Source organism: Nicotiana tomentosiformis, chromosome 1 (assembly GCF_000390325.3).
Source record: "Nicotiana tomentosiformis chromosome 1, ASM39032v3, whole genome shotgun sequence".
NCBI classification, from domain to species: domain Eukaryota; kingdom Viridiplantae; phylum Streptophyta; class Magnoliopsida; order Solanales; family Solanaceae; genus Nicotiana; species Nicotiana tomentosiformis.
Genome location: NC_090812.1, coordinates 3,942,332 through 3,962,921, shown reverse-complemented (window position 1 = coordinate 3,962,921; position 20,590 = coordinate 3,942,332). Strand labels below are relative to the sequence as shown.

Below are 20,590 nucleotides of genomic sequence, written 5' to 3'. Positions count from 1 at the left end.
AAAAATAAAATAGTGAGCAAGGAGAATGAACAAACTAGATAAGATAAAATAAAGTGAACTCAAGTGGTTGATCTTTCAATATGAGAAGTAGTCTTTGATTACAATGTGTCCCCCGCTTATGCTTACAACAATAACCCTCTTTATAGAGAAAGGATCCTACTTTGGATACAATAAAAAATACATAGTGGGGAACCCATGATGAGTTAGCTTTTCCCTAATTCCTGCAAGCATTCTCTCCCCTAGCCCGGTTGCAACGACTCTTGTCTGTGAACTCGACACTGATTCGAGCTTGATATTGGATCGAGCCCTCGGTCGTGACTCGAGCTCAATTCTGAATCGGAGTCATGATATTCGGGGTGGGTGCTGGTCGGTCTATGCACCTTCGACAATCTTCGCTTTTTCTCATAGTTCGATTTGGATATGAGCTCGATAACGATATCGAGCCGGTCATTGATCGGTCTCAGAGCTCGAAGCTTGACGTCCTTACTTCGGACCTCGACCTGACATTATGCAGTTTCCCTTCGATCAAGGTATTATCATCTCGACCAGTTCGTACGATTGACTAATAGGTTTTGACCGTATACAGATAGTCCCCTCGTTTCCCGGAAAGTATGTAACGGGAAACGATATGACTTCCCAACGGTACTATTAGACATACACTGACGTCTGCATCGAGTTCAATCGTGACGTACATGATAGTTGTCCCATCAGTTCCGTTTATCGAGGTATTTAATGTGTGTCAGGTGACGGTCGACTATTACCGATATTGTACCGCCACTGTTTAGCCTATAAATATCCCTTTTTTCTACCATTAATCACCTTTACATCCTCTGATCAAGCATCTTCCCATACTTTCTGAATTCGTTTGTGTGAAATTTTCCTTCTGTGTTTTTCGCTACAAAATCTTTTTTTTTTTTGAAACATCATAACTTCTTTATTTCTTTCTTCTAAATTCAAAGAAAATGGTGAAAACATTAAAGACTGTTCCTCAAAAAGGAGAGGCCTCTTTTTCACAGCCCGCCGCCGATAAAACACCGATGCAGCCACGACCAGAGGAGTATGTTCCCAGAACATGCCTTCTCACCTCCGATTTCAAGCTCGATAAAGGCACGTTGGTTCCTGGTCGATGCAAATATTTATGCTCGATAATAAAAAAAAATAACTTGCATAGTTGAAGACAGATTACAACTGGGACATTAAGGAAGTGGTGATTCTGACTTCCGACGAAGATATTACCACCCATGTGGAAGGGTTCCTAAGTGTGTATACCTACCCATTTACGTTAGGACCTTTCGACCTTGTTATCGTTGACTTTTGTTGTCAATACCGAATAACTTTAGGCCAGATTCATCTCCTTTTGGCAGATCGTTACTCTGATCCGTTTCTTTGAAAACATGATCGAGGGGATGCCATTCACCATCGATAATCTTATTAGATTGTATAGTCCCTGCCTCTTTCGAGGCGGATTAATAAAACTGCAACGCCGGGCTACCAAGGTATTATTCTCGAGTATAGACGAGGACAAGGACTGAGGTTGGATGGGCACGTTTGTTTGAGTGAAGACTTCAGACCTGATCCCAGCCGAAAATATACCGTTCCCCGAAGAATGGAATATGAATCGTGAGCGTACTTTACTGTTCTATTGCCTATCACTTTGTTTCTTTGTATGTTTTCTTGCCGATATCTCTTTTGTGAAGCAGCGGTTCCTTCGATACCCGGTGTCATTCCCGATCTTAAGAGCTGGGTACTGGCTCTAGCTTCTAACTCTTCATATGCCGAACGTTCGTGGCATGATCTGGCAAAGGGCCGATGGGAGGCGAAAAATCATGGTAAGCCTATTTCTCATGTCTTTGGGAGTTCGAACGAAATCTTTTCCTTATACTTAACCGCTTTTCTTGTGTGTAGGCCTGGGCAGAGACACAGTTTTGAGGCCCCTACCCGGCAAGGAAGAGATCTCGGTTCCGGACCGGCGAAGTGGAATAAGAGAAAAAGAGCCTCTTCTTACGAAAATCCAAAATCGAAGGCAAGGTCGACTCACAAGTCGAAGAAGGATATCATCCCTTTGACCTTAGAATCGGTTCAGCGCTTAAGAGATGAAGATGAGGAAGAAGAAAATGAGGAGTTCGAACTGGTGGCCCGGGAGAAGAAAACTGCCAACGCTCCACAGGCAGCTGGATCGATGGTGGTTTATACGGCTCCACCTCGAACTGAGGATATATCGGAGAAAGGTTCAGGCAGAGTCCCTGAGTCGTCAGAGATCGAGGATGTTTCCTATCGAAGCCAACAGATGAGGAATATATCTAAAGGGGCTGTTCCCGAATCTCTTCGAACAGAAGAGAACTCCCCAAGTGACTCACTTGGGGTAGCGACAATCGAAGACTCGCCCACCTTTCCTACTTTTTCCGAAGGGGAGATTCGGGAAGCCCAAGCTTTGGGGGCCCTCGAACTAGACATGCCTCATGATGGGGATGATCCTTTTTGTGTTTTATTTACCAGCGTCGAAGATGCTGCCGGTAGTAGCGATGCATTAGATTTGTTTCACGGAGTGCAGCATGCTCTGAATCAGGTAAGCCATAGTTTATTTTGTTAGTATTATCTCTTATGTCTGTTTTTCTTTTCTCACTTCGTTTCTTCTTCCTTCGTAGGTTGCAGCAGCTTATCGAGAAGCATGTTCTCGATCCCGAGCTGAGCTGCGTCAATACGAGTTCGACCTCCAATGGGTTACGGAGGAAAGGAATGCCCTTAATCTCCTCTTAGGGCAAAGATGGGAAGAAATCAAGGAACTCCGAGCTGAGTTGACTAAAGCTCACCAAGATCAGACCGATCTGTCCGAGCAGGTAATGATACTATTAAAAGCCTATGGGCTCGATACTGGAACGATGGCTAATCTTTCGGTCTCACAGCTGTAGCAGAAGCTTGAGTTGATAGGGAAACTCCGTGAGAAGGTCGATGTGATAAAGGCGGAGTCCTTGAAATGGAAAGAAAACATGGACCGTTTTGCTGCAGAGAAAGAGGTTGCTCGAGCCCAATTGTCATTGGCCGAGAGTCAACTTCAAAGCCTGAAGGAGAAAAGCTTAGTAGAAAGGAAAACGGAGGAGCTCAAGGCTCGGTTGGCCACTAAACTTGCCAAGGCTGAAAATATAAAGGCTGATGCAGACGCATTGGTGGCTGTTTATCGGGCTGATGCTGAAGCCGCTCAGTTTCATGTGAGAGAGGTTGCCGATACCGCTCGAACTCGATTACATTGGATCAATGATTTTTCCAAATGCCAATTTCGGAGGGAAACCCTCGAGGATATTCATGCTCGGGGCTTCGATCTTTCTGAAGAGATAACAAAGGCAAGGGAGCTTAAAGCTGAAGCTGGGGCCTTGGCCTCCGATGATGATGATGATGGTGACGATGACGATGATGATGACGATGACGGGAGCAAGAGTGGATCTCAGAGTGGGGAGGATCCCGATAAAGGTTCCTGATCGATCGTTTTGTAAATATCATCGTGTATATAAAGGTTCTTTCTTTTCCCAGCTTGTCTCTGTTTTCATTCTTCTGCCTAGTGAAGGTTTTGTTTACTTGTGCCTTATGAAAATGTTCATAAGTTTGAGACTTTAGGCAATTTTGATTCGGTATTTGTGATCTTTATAACAGAGTGAGTATTTGTTTAAACTCGAAGTACGAGTGGCCCTTAGGCTTGATGGCTGAGTGAGAGATTTGCTCGAACTCGAAGTAAGATAGCCCGTAGGCTTAATGGTCGAGTTATAGCTCAAACTCGAAGTAAGATAGCCCGTAGGCTTAATGGTCGAGTGATTGCTCGAACTCGAAGTAAGATAGCCTGTAGGCTTAATGGTCGAGTGATTGCTCGAACTCGAAGTCAGATAGCCCGTAGGCTTAATGATTGAGTTATTGCTCGAACTCGAAGTAAGATAGCCCGTAGGCTTAATGGTTGAGTGAGTGATTGTTTGAACTCGAAGTAAGATTGCCCGTAGGCTTAATAGTTGAGTGAGTGATTGTTCGAACTAAAACTCGAAGTATTATAGCCCGTAGACTTTATGGTCGAGTGAGTGGTTTGCTCGAACTCGAAGTAAGGTAGCCCGTAGGCTTGATGATCGCTTGTTTCAAAAATTCTTTCGATAGTGGTCGGCCCTTAAGCCTGTTTGAATCATGAAGTAGAAAGATTTTTTCGAAGTATGAGACATCTGAAAAGAAGAAGTTTTCCTTTATACATGTGTTTGTATCTTGCGCCAGGGCTCGAGCAAAACTACGTGGGCATGGTTTGTTTTGACTATTTGGCCCTTACACTTTTCTCTATTGAAACCCTGTCCGACATGAATTTGATATGAAATAACTTTCTTGTACCGAACTTGGTTTATTCTCGATTGTAGGGTCCCCCAGTATTCGAGGTTGATTATTAAGAAGCCTTGGATACTATTAAATTGTCCTCAGGTAGCACATAGTTATTGCCTCGTTAAAAACCTCGCCGGAAAAACCCATTTGGGATAAAAGCCGATCTAAGGGACAAAAGAGTGCAACACGTACTTTAAAACCTGAGGTCTCAACGTCTTTGATCGAACTTCTGCAATGGGTTAGCGTCGAATATGTGTATATGGAAGAAAAAAAGAGAATCATACCTTAACAATAATATCATTTGAGAAGTGATATGTTCCAGTTGTTTGATAATGGTTTACCATCCAACGTTCTGAGTTTATAAGACCCCTTTCCGATTATATCGAGGACTTGATAGGGTCCCTCCCAATTTGGGCCGAGCTTCCCTTCATTAGGATCTCAAGTATTGATGGTGACCTTCCTTAGGACTAAGTTCCCGATCCTGAAGTGGCGGAGGTTGGTTCTTCTATTGTAGTACCTTTCGATCCATTATTTTTGTGCAGCAATTCGAACAAGTGCCGCTTCTCATTTTTCATCTAATAATTCGAGGCTAGTGTTCATTGCCTCATGGTTTGATTTCATCGATATATGTCGAAACCTAAGGAAAACGGAGTTTCTCCTGTACTAGACTTCGATGTTGTTCGATATGCCCATAGGACTTCGGGCAGAATTTCTCTCTATTTCCTTTTGGCTTCGTTCAACCTTTTCTTCAGGTTTTGGATGATAGTCTTGTTCGTTGATTCGGCTTGTCTATTCCCATTGGGGTGATACGGTGTCGATAATATTTTTTTTATTTTATGGTCTTCGAGAAATTTTGTTACTTTACTGTCGATAAATTACTTACCATTGTCGTATGTTATTTCTGCGGGTATCCCAAATCGACACACGATGTGATCCCATATGAAATCTATAACCTCTTTTTCTCTTACTTTCTCAAACGCCTGTGCTTCAACCCATTTAGAGAAATAGTCAGTCAAAAATAAAATGAATTTAGCTTTACCTGGGGTCGATGGTAGAGGGCCGACGATATCTATCCCTCATTTCATGAATGGCCATAGGGATAGGACTGAATGAAGTTGTTCCCCGGGTTGATGGATCATCGGTGCAAACCTTTGACATTTATCACATCTTCGAACAAACTCCTTAGTGTCCTTTTCCATGCTATCACAGTAATATCCTGCTATGATGATTTTGTGGATCAGTGATTCGGCGCCGGAATGGTTCCTATAAGTGCCTTCATGGACCTCTCGCAAAATATAATCGGTGTCTCCTGGTCCCAATCATACTGCCAATGGCCCATCGAACGTCCTTCTGTACAATGTTCCATCTTCAGCCAACGTGAATCGAGCAACTTTGGTTCGTAGGGCCCTTGACTCTTTAGGGTTCGATGGGAATTTTCTGTTTCTCAAATATTCAATATACCTATTTCTCCAATACCAGGTTAAGCTTGTGGAATTTATCTTGGCATGCCCCTTCTCGATTACTGACCCTGAGAGTTGTACGTCAGTCCCCGAGTCGATCTTATCTTCCTCGACTGATGACCCCGAATTTGCGAGCACATCGGCCTCACTGTTTTGTTCTCGAGGCACATGCTGTAAAGTCCATTCCTTAAAACGGTGCAAAGTCACTTGTAATTTGTCCAAATACCTTTGCATTCTATCTTCTCGAACCTCGAAGGTTTTGTTTACTTGATTCACTACCAGTAAAGAGTCATATTTAGCTTCAATGATTTCTGCTCCGAGGCTTTTGGCTAGCTCGAGACCTGCAATCATGGCCTCGTACTCGGCCTCATTGTTAGTCAACCTAGAAGTTTTGATAGATTACCTAATAATGCCTCCCGTGGGGGGTTTCAACACGATGCCAAGCCCGGACCCCTTCACATTCGAAGCACCATCTGTGAAGAGGGTCCAAACCCCCGACGATGTACCCGATTTTAGCAAGAGTTCTTTTTAAACTTCGGGTACGAGGGCTGGCGTGAAATTGGTCACAAAGTCTGCTAAAATTTGAGACTTGATGGCCGTACGGGGTTGATATTTGATATCATACCCGCTGAGTTCGACGGCCTATTTGGCCAATCGGCCCGATAGTTCGGGCTTGTGTAAAATATTACGAAGTAGGTAAGTTGTTAACACGCACACGGGGTGACATTGAAAGTATGGTTTTTAATCTCCTAGAAGCACTTATCAGTGCAAGTGCTAATTTTTCTAAGTGTGGATATCTAGTCTCTGCTTCTCCTAAGGTCCGACTTACATAATAAACAGGAAATTGTGTACCTTGCTCTTCTCGAACTAGGACGCCACTCACCGCGATTTCCGATACGTCCAAGTATAAGTAAAGTTTCTTGTCTGCCTTTGGGGTGTGAAGCAGTGGTGGGCTCGACATGTATCATTTTAGTTGTTCTAATGCTTGCTGGCATTCCGGGGTCCAGGCGAAATCGTTCTTATTTTTTAGTAGGGAGAAGAATCTATGGCTTCGATCCGACGATCTCGAAATGAATCGGCCTAAGGCAGTTATCCGTCCGGTTAGCTTCTGCACTACTTTTACACTGTCCACGACGGTAATGTCTTCGATGGCCTTGATTTTATCGGGGTTGATCTCGATTCCTCAATTTGATACCATGAAGCCAAGGAATTTGCCCTAACCAACCTCGAAAGCACATTTCTCGGGGTTGAGCTTCATGTTGTATTTCCTTAAAACATCAAACGTCTCCTACAAATGAGTTAAATGGTCCTCTACGCGTAGGGACTTAACTAGCATGTCATCAATATAAACTTCCATTGACTTACCTATTTGTTTTTTGAATATTTTATTTACTAAGCATTGGTAAGTAGCTCCTACATTTTTTAGCCCGTAGGGCATTACATTATAACAATATGTTCCATACTTGGTGATAAATGAAGTCTTTTCTTGGTCCTCTGGGTTCATTCGAATTTGATTGTACTCAGAATGGGCATCGAGAAAAGTAAGGATCTCGTGGTCGGTTGTGGCATCGATCATGCGATCGATGTTAGGCAGTGGAAAAGAATATTTGGGGCATGCTTTGTTTAGATCTTTATAGTCTACACACATTCTAAGTTTGTTCCCTTTTTTAGGGACTACAACTACATTAGCTAACCATTCAGAATATTTTACTTCCCGAATCGACCCTATTTTGAGAAGTTTACTTACCTCGTCCTTCACGAACGCGTGCTTTAACTCAGACTGAGGTCTTTTTTTGCTTCACCGGTCTGAACCTAGGGTCCAAGCTCAGCCGGTGCGTTGTTATCGACGGTGGGATTCTTGCCATGTCTAAATCGGACCAAGCAAAGCAATCTATGTTATCAATAAGAAATTGAATAAGTTTTTTCCTAAGTTCAGGGGTCAATCCCATTCCCAGGTATACCGTTCTCTGGCAGATGTTCGATCAGTATAATCTGTTCCAGCTCTTCGACCGTAGATTTGGTAGCGTCAGAATCCTCGGGGATGATAAAAGTTCGGGGGGTCAGGAAATCTTTCTCGTCATCTTCTGTTTCCTGCTTCACCAATTTGGTCGAGACCGGCAACTGTGATTGCTATTTGGCCTCTCATATATTTTTAATGCTCGATCTTTCCGAGGTTGATAATGTTGATATCGGTGTTACCTCATCAACTGCAAACATTTCCTCACCGCATGCTGCTCCCCGTACACTGTTTTCATGCCGTCCAATGTTGGGAATTTCATTACTTGGTGGAGAGTTGAAGGCACTGCCCTCATGTTATGGATCCAAGGCCTTCCGAGTAGGGCATTGTATCTCATGTAGCCTTCGATTATGTGGAACTTTGTGTTTTGGATGGTTCCAGCCACGTTCACTGGTAGAATAATTTCCCCTTTAGTTGTTTCACTGGCCATATTGAAGCCGTTTAAAAACTGAGCTGCGGGTATGACTTGATTCTGCATACCGAGCTGCTCTACGACCCTTGATTAGATGATATTAGCAGAGCTACCTGGATCCACTAAAATACGCTTAACCTGAACTTTATTTAATAGGATAGAAATTACCAGAGCGTCGTTGTGGGGCTGAGAAATGCCTTCTGCTTCTTCGTTTTCGAACGATAAAGTGCCTTTGGGCACATAATCTCGGGTTCGTTTTTTCCTTGTGGCCGATACCTTAATGCGTTTGAGTGCGGGTCTCTGTGGAGTGTCGACCCTACCAATGATCATGTGAATGATATGTTGAGGTTTCTCTTATTTATCTTTTCTGTTGGAGTCCCTTTCTCTGAAGTGATTCTTGGCTCGATCACAGAGGAACTCTCGAAGGTGGCCCTAATTGAATAGACGGGCTACCTCCTCCCTTAATTGTCTGCAGTCCTCGGTCCTATGGCCATGCGTACCATGATATTTGCACATAGAATTTGGGTCTCTTTGGGAAGGATCGGTTTGCATGGGTCTGGGCCACCTAGTATCTTTGATTCTTCCGATTTTTGATACAATGCCCGATACATCGACGCTGAAGGTATACTCCGATAACCGAGGTTCCTCTCTAGGATCGGCATATTTGTCAAAGCCATTCTTGCTCATAAGTCCCAGAGAATTCTATTTTCGATCACCCCTTCCATTGTTTCGGGCAACATTGCATGTCGAACCGTTATTCATTCGATCTGTAACGTATGGTTGATATCGGTCTCTGTTCGACCTCGGCTCTCTGTCGATGTCCCTCTATTTTTAATAGCCGATTTGTTCGGATTCGCGGATCCGGAAGGAGCTCCTAATTGGTCGTCTTCGACCCTGATCTTTGATTGATATCGATTGTGCACATCTACCCAAGTCATTGCTGGGTACTCGATCAAATTTTGTTTTGCCCGACGTGATGCTATCGAACTTCGCTCGTTCAACTCTTGAGTAAAAGCTTAGACGGCCCAATCGTCTGTGACCGATGGTAATTCCATGCGTTCCATTTGAAATCGGGACACGAATTCCCTCAGCATTTCATTATCCCTTTATTTTACTTTGAAAAGATCCGATTTCCTCGTTGCAACCTTTATGGAACCGGCGTGTGCTTTTAAAAACGAATCTGCTAACATGGCAAATGAATCGATAGAATTTGGTGGCAGGTTATGATACCAAATTATCGCCCCCTTCGAGAGGGTCTCTTCGAATTGTTTCAACAACACGAATTTGATTTCATCGTCCTCCAAATTGTTACCCTTGATGGCACATGTGTAAGAGGTGACGTGTTCGTTGGGGTCGATCGTACCGTTATATTTGGGGATTTCGGGCATACAGAATTCTTTGGGGATTGGTTTTGGGGCTGCACTCGAGAGAAAAGGCTTTTGTACGAATTTCTTGGAATCCAACCCTTTTATCATGGGTGGAGCCCCTGGGATCAGATCGACCCTGGAATTATATGTTTCTACTTTCTTATCGTTGGCTTCGATTCGCTTTGTGAGCTCCTCAAGTATTTTAGCAATTTCGGGAGTAGTCCCCGATTCTTGCTCGTTTGACCTTACTACGGCTGGCTCCGTTCGGTGGGCAATTTCTCGAGGTTGACCGGGCTCCGGTCTACTTGGTAGCTGGGTTTGGCTCTGCAACTGACCTATCGTTACCTGCTGGGATTGTAACATTTCAAAGATCATACGCAAGCTGACTATGTTCTCCTCCACGTTATGGGTGTCTCGAGCTGCAGATCGAGTACAGCCATGAATGCTATTTTTAGGCTCGGAACGTTAGTTTGCCTCAAAGGCCACATATGAGTTGACGTCTAGTGGTACTTCAGCTCGAGCTTCAGGTACTTAGACTCGAGCTTCAATAACATCGATAAGCGGCCTTCCGGACCTGGGCATCAAGTTGTTGGTTTCATCTTGAAGGCCGGCTTCGTTGTCGGTAGGTAAAGCCATTAATCGAGAGTTTGCCATTGCTAATTCAAAGTCAGAGACAATCTCAAAAGACGAGCGTAAACTGGTGTGTGTTGCTGATTTGTATCAAACAAACACCGTTATCCTTCGCCCCACGGTGGGCGCCAAACTGTTTAACCGAAAAATCGGATAAAGTTGAATTTATAAGCAGTTCTAAGGATATGTGATATAACTTGACACAAATCGTACTGAGAAATAGGAATACGTATATTCTTGACTATAAGACTGAAAAATAAAATAGTGAGCAAGGAGAATGAACGAACTAGATAAGATAAAATAAAATGAACTCAAGTGGTTGATCTTTCAATATGAGAAGTAGTCTTTGATTACAATGTGTCCCCCGCTTATGCTTACAACAATAACCCTCTTTATAGTGAAAGAATCCTACTTTGGATACAATAAAAAATACATAATGAGGAACCCATGATGAATTAGCTTTTCCCTAATTTTCGCGAGGATTCTCTCCCCTAGCGCGGTTGCAACGGCTCTTGTCTGTGAACTCGACACTGATTCGAGCTTGATATTGGATCGAGCCCTCGGCCGTGACTCGAGCTCGATTCTGACTCGGAGTCATGATATTCGGAGTGGGTGTTGGTCGGTCTATGCACCTTCGACAATCTTCGCTTTTCCTCGTAGTTCGATTTGGATATGAGCTCGATAACGATACCGAGCCGGTCATTGATCGGTCTCAGAGCTCGAAACTTGACCTCCTTACTTCGGATCTCGACCTGACATTACGCAGGTACCCTTCGATCAAGGTATTATCATCTCGACCAGTCCGTACGATTGACTAATAGGTTTTGACCGTATACACTATGAAATAAGACTTTCTTCGCCTACGTATCTACCATTTTAGCAATTGAATTTGTCTTAATATTTTTGACATTTTATACAAATAAAATATTATTTATTACTTCCTTTCAAATCTCCACTTAATAAAATATCAATTAAGTTAGATGTTTAAGGATATATATATATATATACTAGTGAATCTGTACACGCTTCGCGTGGTAATAAAATATATTATTAAATTTACAAATAATTTTTTATAGTACGTAATTATTAAAATTAAAATTTATATATTATTGGATAGGAACTCCTAATCCATATTGTAACACTTAGTTGTAAATATATATCTAGTTTTCTACTTTTGTGTAATTAATATATAGGTACACTAATCTTTTTTATTTTTTTTTAAATAATGTAAAGCCAAAATATAATTTCAAGAAAAATGACTGCTTTAAACTACAACTTATGGAAATTTTTTGTCTTTATTTTTCCTTTCATTTTCCCTTTTTTTTAAAATCTTTTTCGTTTTGTTTTCCGTCTTTTCTTACTTCCATTTTTTTGGCTCTAACTTTCTGTCACCTTTCCAAGCTATCCACTTTTTCACTCTGAAATAATCCCTTCATTGCCTCAAAATCGTTAAATTATAGCAGTAAAATTGCATAATTTCCAAAAATTATCTGCTCATTTCGTTTCATTTGAAGTTTATCCGACAAATTCAACATAAGAGAATTCTTATGAACCTAGACTAAAATTTCAACTGTCATTCTCTATGCGAAACTAAACTACTTAACAAAAGAAGGCAGAGTACGCAAAAATTCTAGTGAATTTCACAAATTCCAAATAAGATACTGATATTATTGGGAATTCCTACAGGCTTAAACAGTGGAGATGTTTGTCCATGGATATTGTGCGGTGCTTATATTCATCACTCTATCTCTATGAATACCCTATAATAAAATTCAAATTCAAATAAAAAGAATTAAGTAATATATTAGTAAGAACGAAGATGCTCACAGTCGAATAAGTGAACAGTCTTGTATTATTGTTACCACAATGATTAGGGCTAATTTGACATTCAACCTCCATACATCTGTTAGAATCATAGCACATTGCGCTCCTCTTCATTCTCATTTCTATTTTCACTGCAGAAGAAGATAACTCGTGGAACTAAAAGTTCAAAATATTAACCTTAAAAATCATAATCGTCTCCAAACTCCATCTTAATCATCAAAATGATTGGAGTTTGTCTTTCACTGGGCATAATTAATAAACCGTCATATCACGAACCAGAAACAATAGTATTTATTTTAATTTTTATCAGCCACGATAATTATCAACAGGCCACCAAATGAATGAGTCAATATTGATTTTTTAAAATCATAGACTACCCAAATAGATTTATACTCCAGCTCTTCTGCCAAGCACCGAAGCATTATTTTTCATACTGAGAAAAGTTCTACCTTAAAATCACGTAAAAGGTTTTTTCCACAAAGGAAAAAAAAAAGCAAGAAAAAACCAAGAAACAAAATCAAGAACTATGAATAAATTTCTCATGGACAAAATATTCAGATACAAAGATTTCCAAGTTTCGTAGCAAGAGAAAAGAAAGAAAGAAACCTTATACAATAAAGAAGTAAAGTAAAGAAAAAATAAAGAGGGAGAGAAATTAAAGGGACCTGCAAATCTCTAAGTAAAAACGTATACCACTACATTTACTTGCAATGCAATCCTTAAATTTGTAGCATGCATCAAGTTTTCCTGATAAAAGAAAAGAGGTAAGTATTTTGAGATTAAATCCACAAAGAGAATTTATATATAAAAATATAAGAACATGTAGGTACCTTTTCATCCATAAATATTATATCCAAGCCAATCAACTCTCTTTTTTCTTGAGACTAAAAGAATCCCACATTCTACAAATTCTAACCCTTATCAACCAATCAGAAGAACCAATGTTGAAAGTAAAGAGTATGACATTCTAAGAAAATAATGAAAAGCAAGAGAAAGCAATTTCATTCTCCTCTAATTAATATGCCATGAATAATGACAAATTTGTTCTCTAATTCGTAACGTCGCTAAAAGTTAAAAGATTGCGTTGAGCTAAAAGCTTTAAATTATTATATTTCCTACAGGGAAAATCCAAAAAAAAAAAAAAGAGGACAAAAATAATGATCCAACCAAATTAAATGTTTGTATAACAAAAACACCTTCCATAACATAAGGGTCAAAGAAAGGGGCAAAAGCTTCAGCAATTCAGTATTCAAACATATCATCATGTTTCTGGAAATCCTAACCAAGTTAAGTAGATTGATAAGAAAAATAAACTCAATTCTAAAGCGACAAACTGATTAAAAAGTTTAGTAGAGAATTATACAGAAAATTCTCACCATGCATGAATGAAGACGGTTGTGATGATAAAAGATTAGAATCTGTAAACTCCTCCCCGTGTGGTGATCAGAGCGGCATGTTAAATATGTTACAATAGTCGTCATCGAAGGTAAAAGTATTTAGAGAATTAATAATAGGGACTTTTGGACTTTCTAAACTGAAAAGGAGTTGGGTAGAAAGATGAGTAATGGACTAACAGAGGTGTAATTAGGGAGAATATAATTAAGTGACTTTTGAATATTTTAATATAGCACATAAATAGAGGAAAATGGAAAAATGCCAAAAATTTGAGAAAAAAGATAAATGTGATTCTTGGCCAAAGAGACATGCCACCTCACTTTTTTATTCCTCTCTTTTATATATATACTAGTCATGAAATTGCCATTCGCCGAGGTCGTGGCAGCAGGAGTAGTATTGTTGATTTGATCGTGTTCAATCGCCATTGTTGACTGGGAATTGGCTTCACAGAACACAATTTGCAAACCCTAGCTTCGATCAAGAAATGCTCCGAGACAATTCAGCACCTCAAATTGCAGTATTGAAGCAATTTAGATGAAGAGACTTGTTCGCAAACTTGCTTAGATCCACACCGATGGCTCTGATACCATGCTAACAGCCATGAAAATGATGATCAAAGCTAACGCGACGGAAGAATCTAGGAGAAAATGAAAGAAGAATGAGAGAAGAAGAGAACCAGCTCACTTCATTTTTTCAAAAGCTATGTTCTATACAATAACCTATAGTATTTAACAAACTAACTGCCTCTAACACTAACCGACTTTCACTAACTTCTAACTAACTAACTCTAGCTAATATTACACTTAAACTTAACTGTAGTTAGCTATCAGCTTGCCACTTAGCTGCTAGCCAACAAAATATTACGATTACGATTAATCTTACAACTATCTAGCTATTATAACTTATTCGTGAACCAAATGGCCACCCCCAAGTAGAATTATTCTATTTCCAAATACCATGGTATTTGCTTTTTGAATATTTGAATAGAAACTTGATATTGCCCAACATTTAAACGCAAAAAGGAAAATATGACAACAAATGCACATCAACAAAATGCATGGATAATGAGATTATTAACGGCATAAGTTATAAGTGCATGAATTAAATTTGTCAATTCTATTGCAACTTACTCTAGAATTTCATCCCTTGTGGCTGGTTTTGCGCCAAATATAATGTCCTAGTGTTGATGTCTTGCATGTACAAAAAAATAAAAGATTATCATTATTTCTAACGGAGTGAACAGAAAATAATAAAAGGTGATTAATAACTGGAAAATAATTATTTATTCAAGTATTTTTTTCTTGTGGATTAATATTGTACCCCACACTGCAATTGCACAAAAATCTGGGCATTTCAAATGGCACGGTTGTGAGTTACCGGAAGAAAACGACGGCAACACATATCTATTGATTTCTTGCAACTATAAAAACAGAAAATAACGTAGCATCAATATTTCTAAAGGAGCAAAGCACTTATACCTAATAATAATAATGGAGCTGAAAACAGAAAGGCATGAAATCCACTAACAGATACAAAACCAAGCTAAAGATGAGTCTCTATATACAGTGGTGGACTAATGTTTTATGTTTAATAACGGAGAACCTGTTCAATTCGCTTAATTAATTGATGGGCCGTTTTCGTCTTCAAATTGATTGTAGAATTTGTTTAGTCATTCTCTCTAAAAAGAAAAGGCAAATATATAATTTAAGCCTTTCATAAATGACAGTAATAAGGATGACATAAATATGATATATTTAATATTGTACAGATTTTTTAGACATCAATAAAAGTCAGAAAAAGGAGAAAATAGATAGAGCATTTTCTTGAGCTATGAGATGTGCCACATTATCTTTCCTATTCCTAGCGCGCGCCTCTCCCTCTCTATATATATATAGATATATGTTTTAACATATATATAGAATCTTAAAAGACAAGTAATATGGGCTAAAACCTAGAAGGACTGAAGGAGTACTAGATTTACGGTAATTACTTAATAAGTACAATACTTAGTATAATATTTACACGTCTATCCCATGTTTTATTTCTCATTAAAAACCTTAAATTGCATTGCTTCAAATATGTTTTTCACAGACAAAGGAAAGATCTGGCGGCATCAATCACTTTTGATTTCGAATTTTTATGTAGAGTACTATTTTGGCAACTGAAATTTCACCCCAAAGTTTGAAATAGTACTGCAGCTTTGTTTCTACAACTGATTTTATGAGTGCTTTATTGCTCTATCATATCAGAACCAGACACACTTGCCTTCACAACAAGCTCTGCGCTTTGAACATTTACTTCAGCACAATCTCAGTCCAATGCAGACAACAGCAGCCCATAACCCGCCCCTTTCAATGCCTACAGCACCACCAAGAACCAGAAATCTCTGGGTTTCATCAAAAGGGCTTCTCCAAAATCACCCAACAAATTGTTGGAAGGGCAGTTCATGCAGTTTGTCTAAAGGAAGAACCCCATTTGAGCATTTTCCATTACAACACTTTGATCAGTATGTATTCGAAATTTGGGAACACCGAAGCTGCTCGTCATGTGTTCGATTTAATGCCCGAGAGAAATGGAGCGTCTTGGAATAATATGATATCTGGGTATTTTAGGATGGGTCTTTACTGGAATGCTGTAATTCTTTTTGTTGAAATGTGGGGTTTTGGAATTCAACCAAACGGGTATTTTATAGCTAGCTTGTTGACTGCATTCAGTAGATTGGAAAATATGGTTTTGGAAGGATTTCAAATTCATGGATTGGTTATGAAATATGGTTTGTTGAATGATGTTTTTGTGGGCACTTCTTTTCTCCATTTTTATGGTGTATATGGACTACCTTTTAGTGCTAAAACACTGTTTGAGGAAATGCCTGAGAGGAATGTTGTTACTTGGACTTCCTTGATGGTTGCATATTCAGATAATGGTTACCCAGAGGTGGTAATAGATCTATACCAAAGAATGAGACATGAAGAGGTGTCTGGTAATGAAAACACATGTACTGCTGTTATTAGTTCTTCCATAGCTCTTGATGATGATTTTTTGGGTCATCAAGTGCTAGGTCAGGTTGTAAAGTCGGGATTTCAAGACAATGTTTCTGTATCAAATTCTCTTATTTCAATGTTCGGTAGTTTTGGTTGCATTGAAGATGCCTCTTATATCTTCGAGGGCATGATCGACCGTGACACTATATCGTGGAATTCGATAATTTCAGCACTAGCATATAACCAATTGTACGAGAAAGCGTTCAGGTCCTTTTCTGAAATGCGTCATGTTCACGACGATGTCAATTCAACGACACTTTCTGCATTGTTATCTGTTTGTGGAACTATTGATTGCCTAAACATAGGGAGAGGTGTTCATGGTTTGTCATTGAAATCGGGATGGGATTCTAATATTTGTGTCTGTAATACTCTTCTCTCCATGTATTTGGAGGCTTCGAGGCCCAAAGATGCGGAAAGTTTGCTCTTCGCCATGCCAGCAAAGGATGTGATTTCGTGGAACTCCATGATGGCTGGTTATGTTTTAATAAGTAAGTACTTCAAGGCTTTGGAAGTGTTCGCTGAACTGCTTCACTTGCAAAGAACAGTTAACTATGTGACTTTCGCTAGTGCTTTGGCTGCGTGTTCAGATGGTCAATTGCTTGATGAAGGAAAAACTGTTCATGCTCTTTTAATTGTTCATGGGCTCCATGACAATTTAATAGTTGGCAATGCATTGGTCACCATGTATGGAAAGTGTGGTATGATGTGGGAGGCTAAAAAGGTATTTCAAAAAATTCCTGACAAGGAATTAGTCACTTGGAATGCATTGATTGGTGGCTATGCAGATAATAAGGACACACTTGAGGCAGTGAGAAATTTTAAGTCAATGAGAGAGGAAGAGAATTCTCCAAATTACATTACTTTGATTAATGTTCTTGGTTCTTGCTCAACTGAAACTGAGCTGCTGAAGTATGGCATGCCATTGCATGGACATATAATTCTGACTGGTTTTGAGACAAATGAATACATAAGGAACTCTCTCATAACAATGTATGCGGACTGTGGTGATCTCCATTCAAGTAATCTTATCTTTGATGCGCTACTAAATAAGACATCAGTGACCTGGAATGCTATGCTTGCCGCCAATGCTCGTCTTGGTCTCTGGGAGGAAGCGTTGAAACTTCTTCTCCAGATGCAAAGGGAAAAACTGAAGTTTGACCAATTCAGCCTCTCTGCTGCACTATCGGCTGCAGCAAACTTGGCATCATTGGAAGAGGGTCAACAGATTCACTGTTTAGCTACTAAACTTGGGTTTGACTCAAATTCTTTTGTTGGAAATGCTACAATGGATATGTATGGGAAATGTGGTGAAATAAATGATGTTCTGAAAATATTCCCCGAACCAAATATGCGTCCAAGATTGTCTTGGAATGTATTAATATCTGTTTTTGCCAGACATGGATTTTTCCAGAAAGCTAGGGATACTTTTCACGATATGGTAAAGCAAGGTTCAAAGCCAGACCATGTCACTTTTGTCTCTCTTCTATCAGCCTGTAGTCATGGTGGTCTAGTAGATGAAGGTCTTAGATATTTTTCTTCTATGACTTCTGAATTTGGAGTCCCGGCTGGCATAGAGCACTGTGTTTGCGTAGTAGACCTTCTTGGAAGATCTGGAAGGTTCCCTGAAGCCATAGCTTTTATTAAAGAAATGCCAGTGCCACCAAACGACTTTGTTTGGAGAAGCTTGTTGGCAGCATGCAGGATGCACGGAAATACAGAACTAGGAAAGGTAGCAGCCGAAAATCTTCTGAAATCTAACCCATCGGATGACTCAGCTTATGTTCTTTATTCAAATATCTGTGCAACTTCGGGGAGGTGGCAGGACGTTCAGAATGTGAGAGCTGAAATGGAATCACATAAAGTGAAAAAGCAGCTTGCTTGCAGTTGGGTCAAGTTAAAGAACCAAATTTGCACCTTTGGGATCGGAGACTTGTCTCACCCGGAGTCAGAGCAAATATACAGGAAGTTGACAGAGCTGAGAAAGAAGATTCAGGAGGCCGGTTATATTGCTGATACAAGCTTTGCCTTGCATGACACTGATGAAGAACAGAAGGAGCACAATTTATGGATGCATAGTGAAAGACTTGCACTAGCATATGGTTTGATTAGTACTCTTGAAGGTTCAACTCTTCGAATATTTAAGAACCTTAGAGTCTGTGGCGATTGCCATTCAGTTTTCAAGTTCGTAAGCAGCATTGTTAGGAGGGAAATCATATTGAGGGATCCTTATCGGTTTCACCATTTTAGTGGTGGCCAATGTTCTTGTGGTGATTACTGGTGATAATGGTGTTAGTAAAACCGAGGAGTGCCACTGATTCCGTCTCATTAAATCTTCCAAAGCAAAAACAGCCTAAGAGCTACACTAGTATTCCCATTTAGTTGTGGAATTTCAGCCATGGTCCGTGGGGAACCAAAAGGCCAAATATAAAGAAATAAAAGTCTGCAAAAGAATTATCAGTAGATATCTACATGGATAGAAACAGATAAATGAACACAGGGCAAATGATTTGAACTCAGTAAAAGCATACTTGCGAAAATAGGGAGGATGACAGGAACTGACCCAATTGGAGCAGTTAAGGACCTTGACATAAAAGACTGATAAGGCAAAAGTTCCATGGTATGCAACAAAACAAGCTTAGAATATATATCAAGCTTATTCCGGTAATTCTGTTACTGGATCTCTCTCTCTCTCTCTCACTGGTCTAAGCGTGTTGAAGGCAATAGGCATGGCTTAGAATTAATTGGATTCTAGTTGTCACACCCCTTTTCTACCCCAAAAAGATATGTATGTTATGGATTATTGGGTTAAAAGAGTTTTTTCATTTGAAGTGATAAATTTGAGTAGGATTATTTTATTTACAAAGTCGCCTCTTAGAATTGATTTTTCGGTATTTCAAGTCACATTTTATTTGAATCTCTAATCAAAGTAAGGCTTGACTTTATTTTTATTGGTCTGCAAAAATAAAGTTCGGGTAAGGAATTCTGTTGACCGAGGAGAAGGTGTAAGGCATTCCCCGAGTCCCATGGTTCTAGCACGGTCGCTTTATTGGCTTAAACTTGGCATTAAATTAATTTTTGAACAAACTGTGATTTATATGATTTTCCTATGTCCGCTTTTATTGCTTGATTATTAGAATTATTAAAGAATGACTTGGATAATATTACGTTGTCATAACCACGCTGCGCAAGCGAATGCGTGATCGAAAATAAAATTTAACTAACTTATCATAATCGCGCCTCGCAAGTGATTCCGAAATCATGACAATCAACTATTTGTAGTACTTTTGAGAAATTACTACCTTTGTGCTTGAGGAAATTAGTTTAGGAAATTATTAAATTCCACTATTGCGCTACGCAAGCGAATTCACGATTATAGCAAGAGATTAATTAAATTAGGAATTAATTAAGATATTGAGATTATTAAATTAATTTATGAAGTGTTAAACATCACACTACGCCAGCGAATCCGTGAAAAAAGTTAAAGTGCGCCTACTAGTTGTCCAGCGTTTAAATTAATTACTAAGGAGATTAAGTTTTCATATTATTATAATTATAAAGGAAAAAAATCTAATTCTTATTGAAATTATATGGTGGAAACATGACTCTTGAAAGTTTGGTCCAACTTGTTATATTAAAGAGTGGGCAAACTTTGTTATCTTACTATATTAAAAGCACGAAGGTCATTAGCGAAATACCGTTCGCATTTTTTATCCTTAAAAAATCGACAAAAAATCGACTTTACACTAGATAAAATTATAATTTAAGTTGTCTTCCTAATATTTAGGAATAAACATTCAATTACCATTTATGCTAATTTTTCTAAAGTTAGAACTTTAAAATCAACTAGAATTTTATTTGTTAATCTTTCCTTATAAGATTGTAGGTATTACAATTTTATTTGGAATAGGAAGACTTGATTTTAATACACTAAAGACTTGTGTTTCAAAAGGAAAAACAATACTAGCTTTTTACCCCGTCTAATCTCCATATAATTTGTAGGATTTCAAATTAAAACGCTAAGAAAAAAGAGAAGATTAATCAAGTATCCTACTAAATTGATTAATTTCTATAATACACAATAACTTACATATCTATCTATCTAT

The 20,590-nt window shown here is 39.3% G+C and overlaps 2 protein-coding genes across 2 annotated transcripts; both read left to right on the top strand.

Annotated features, from left to right (window-relative positions):
* Positions 1 to 962: 962 nt before the first annotated feature.
* LOC138896501 (uncharacterized) lies at positions 963 to 3,473 on the top strand. Its single transcript, XM_070181573.1, has 4 exons — positions 963 to 1,111; positions 1,906 to 2,566; positions 2,646 to 2,837; positions 2,910 to 3,473. Exons 1-4 carry the CDS (start codon positions 963 to 965, stop codon positions 3,471 to 3,473), a joined length of 1,566 nt encoding a protein of 521 aa, XP_070037674.1.
* Positions 3,474 to 15,396: 11,923 nt separating this feature from the next.
* LOC104102433 (pentatricopeptide repeat-containing protein At3g24000, mitochondrial) lies at positions 15,397 to 19,323 on the top strand. Its single transcript, XM_009610131.4, has one exon. The coding sequence runs from the start codon at positions 15,667 to 15,669 to the stop codon at positions 18,766 to 18,768; it is 3,102 nt and encodes a 1,033-aa protein (XP_009608426.1). The 5' UTR covers positions 15,397 to 15,666; the 3' UTR covers positions 18,769 to 19,323.
* The last annotated feature ends 1,267 nt before the right edge of the window (positions 19,324 to 20,590 follow it).

Coding starts and splice junctions, on each gene's coding strand:
- LOC104102433 (XM_009610131.4), top strand. CDS start 15,667: ATGAGTGCTTTATTGCTCTATCATATCAGAACCAGACACACTTGCCTT.
- LOC138896501 (XM_070181573.1), top strand. CDS start 963: ATGGTGAAAACATTAAAGACTGTTCCTCAAAAAGGAGAGGCCTCTTTT. Junction 2,567..2,645: donor TGCAGCATGCTCTGAATCAG/GTAAGCCATAGT, acceptor CTTCCTTCGTAG/GTTGCAGCAGCTTATCGAGA. Junction 2,838..2,909: donor AGACCGATCTGTCCGAGCAG/GTAATGATACTA, acceptor TCACAGCTGTAG/CAGAAGCTTGAGTTGATAGG.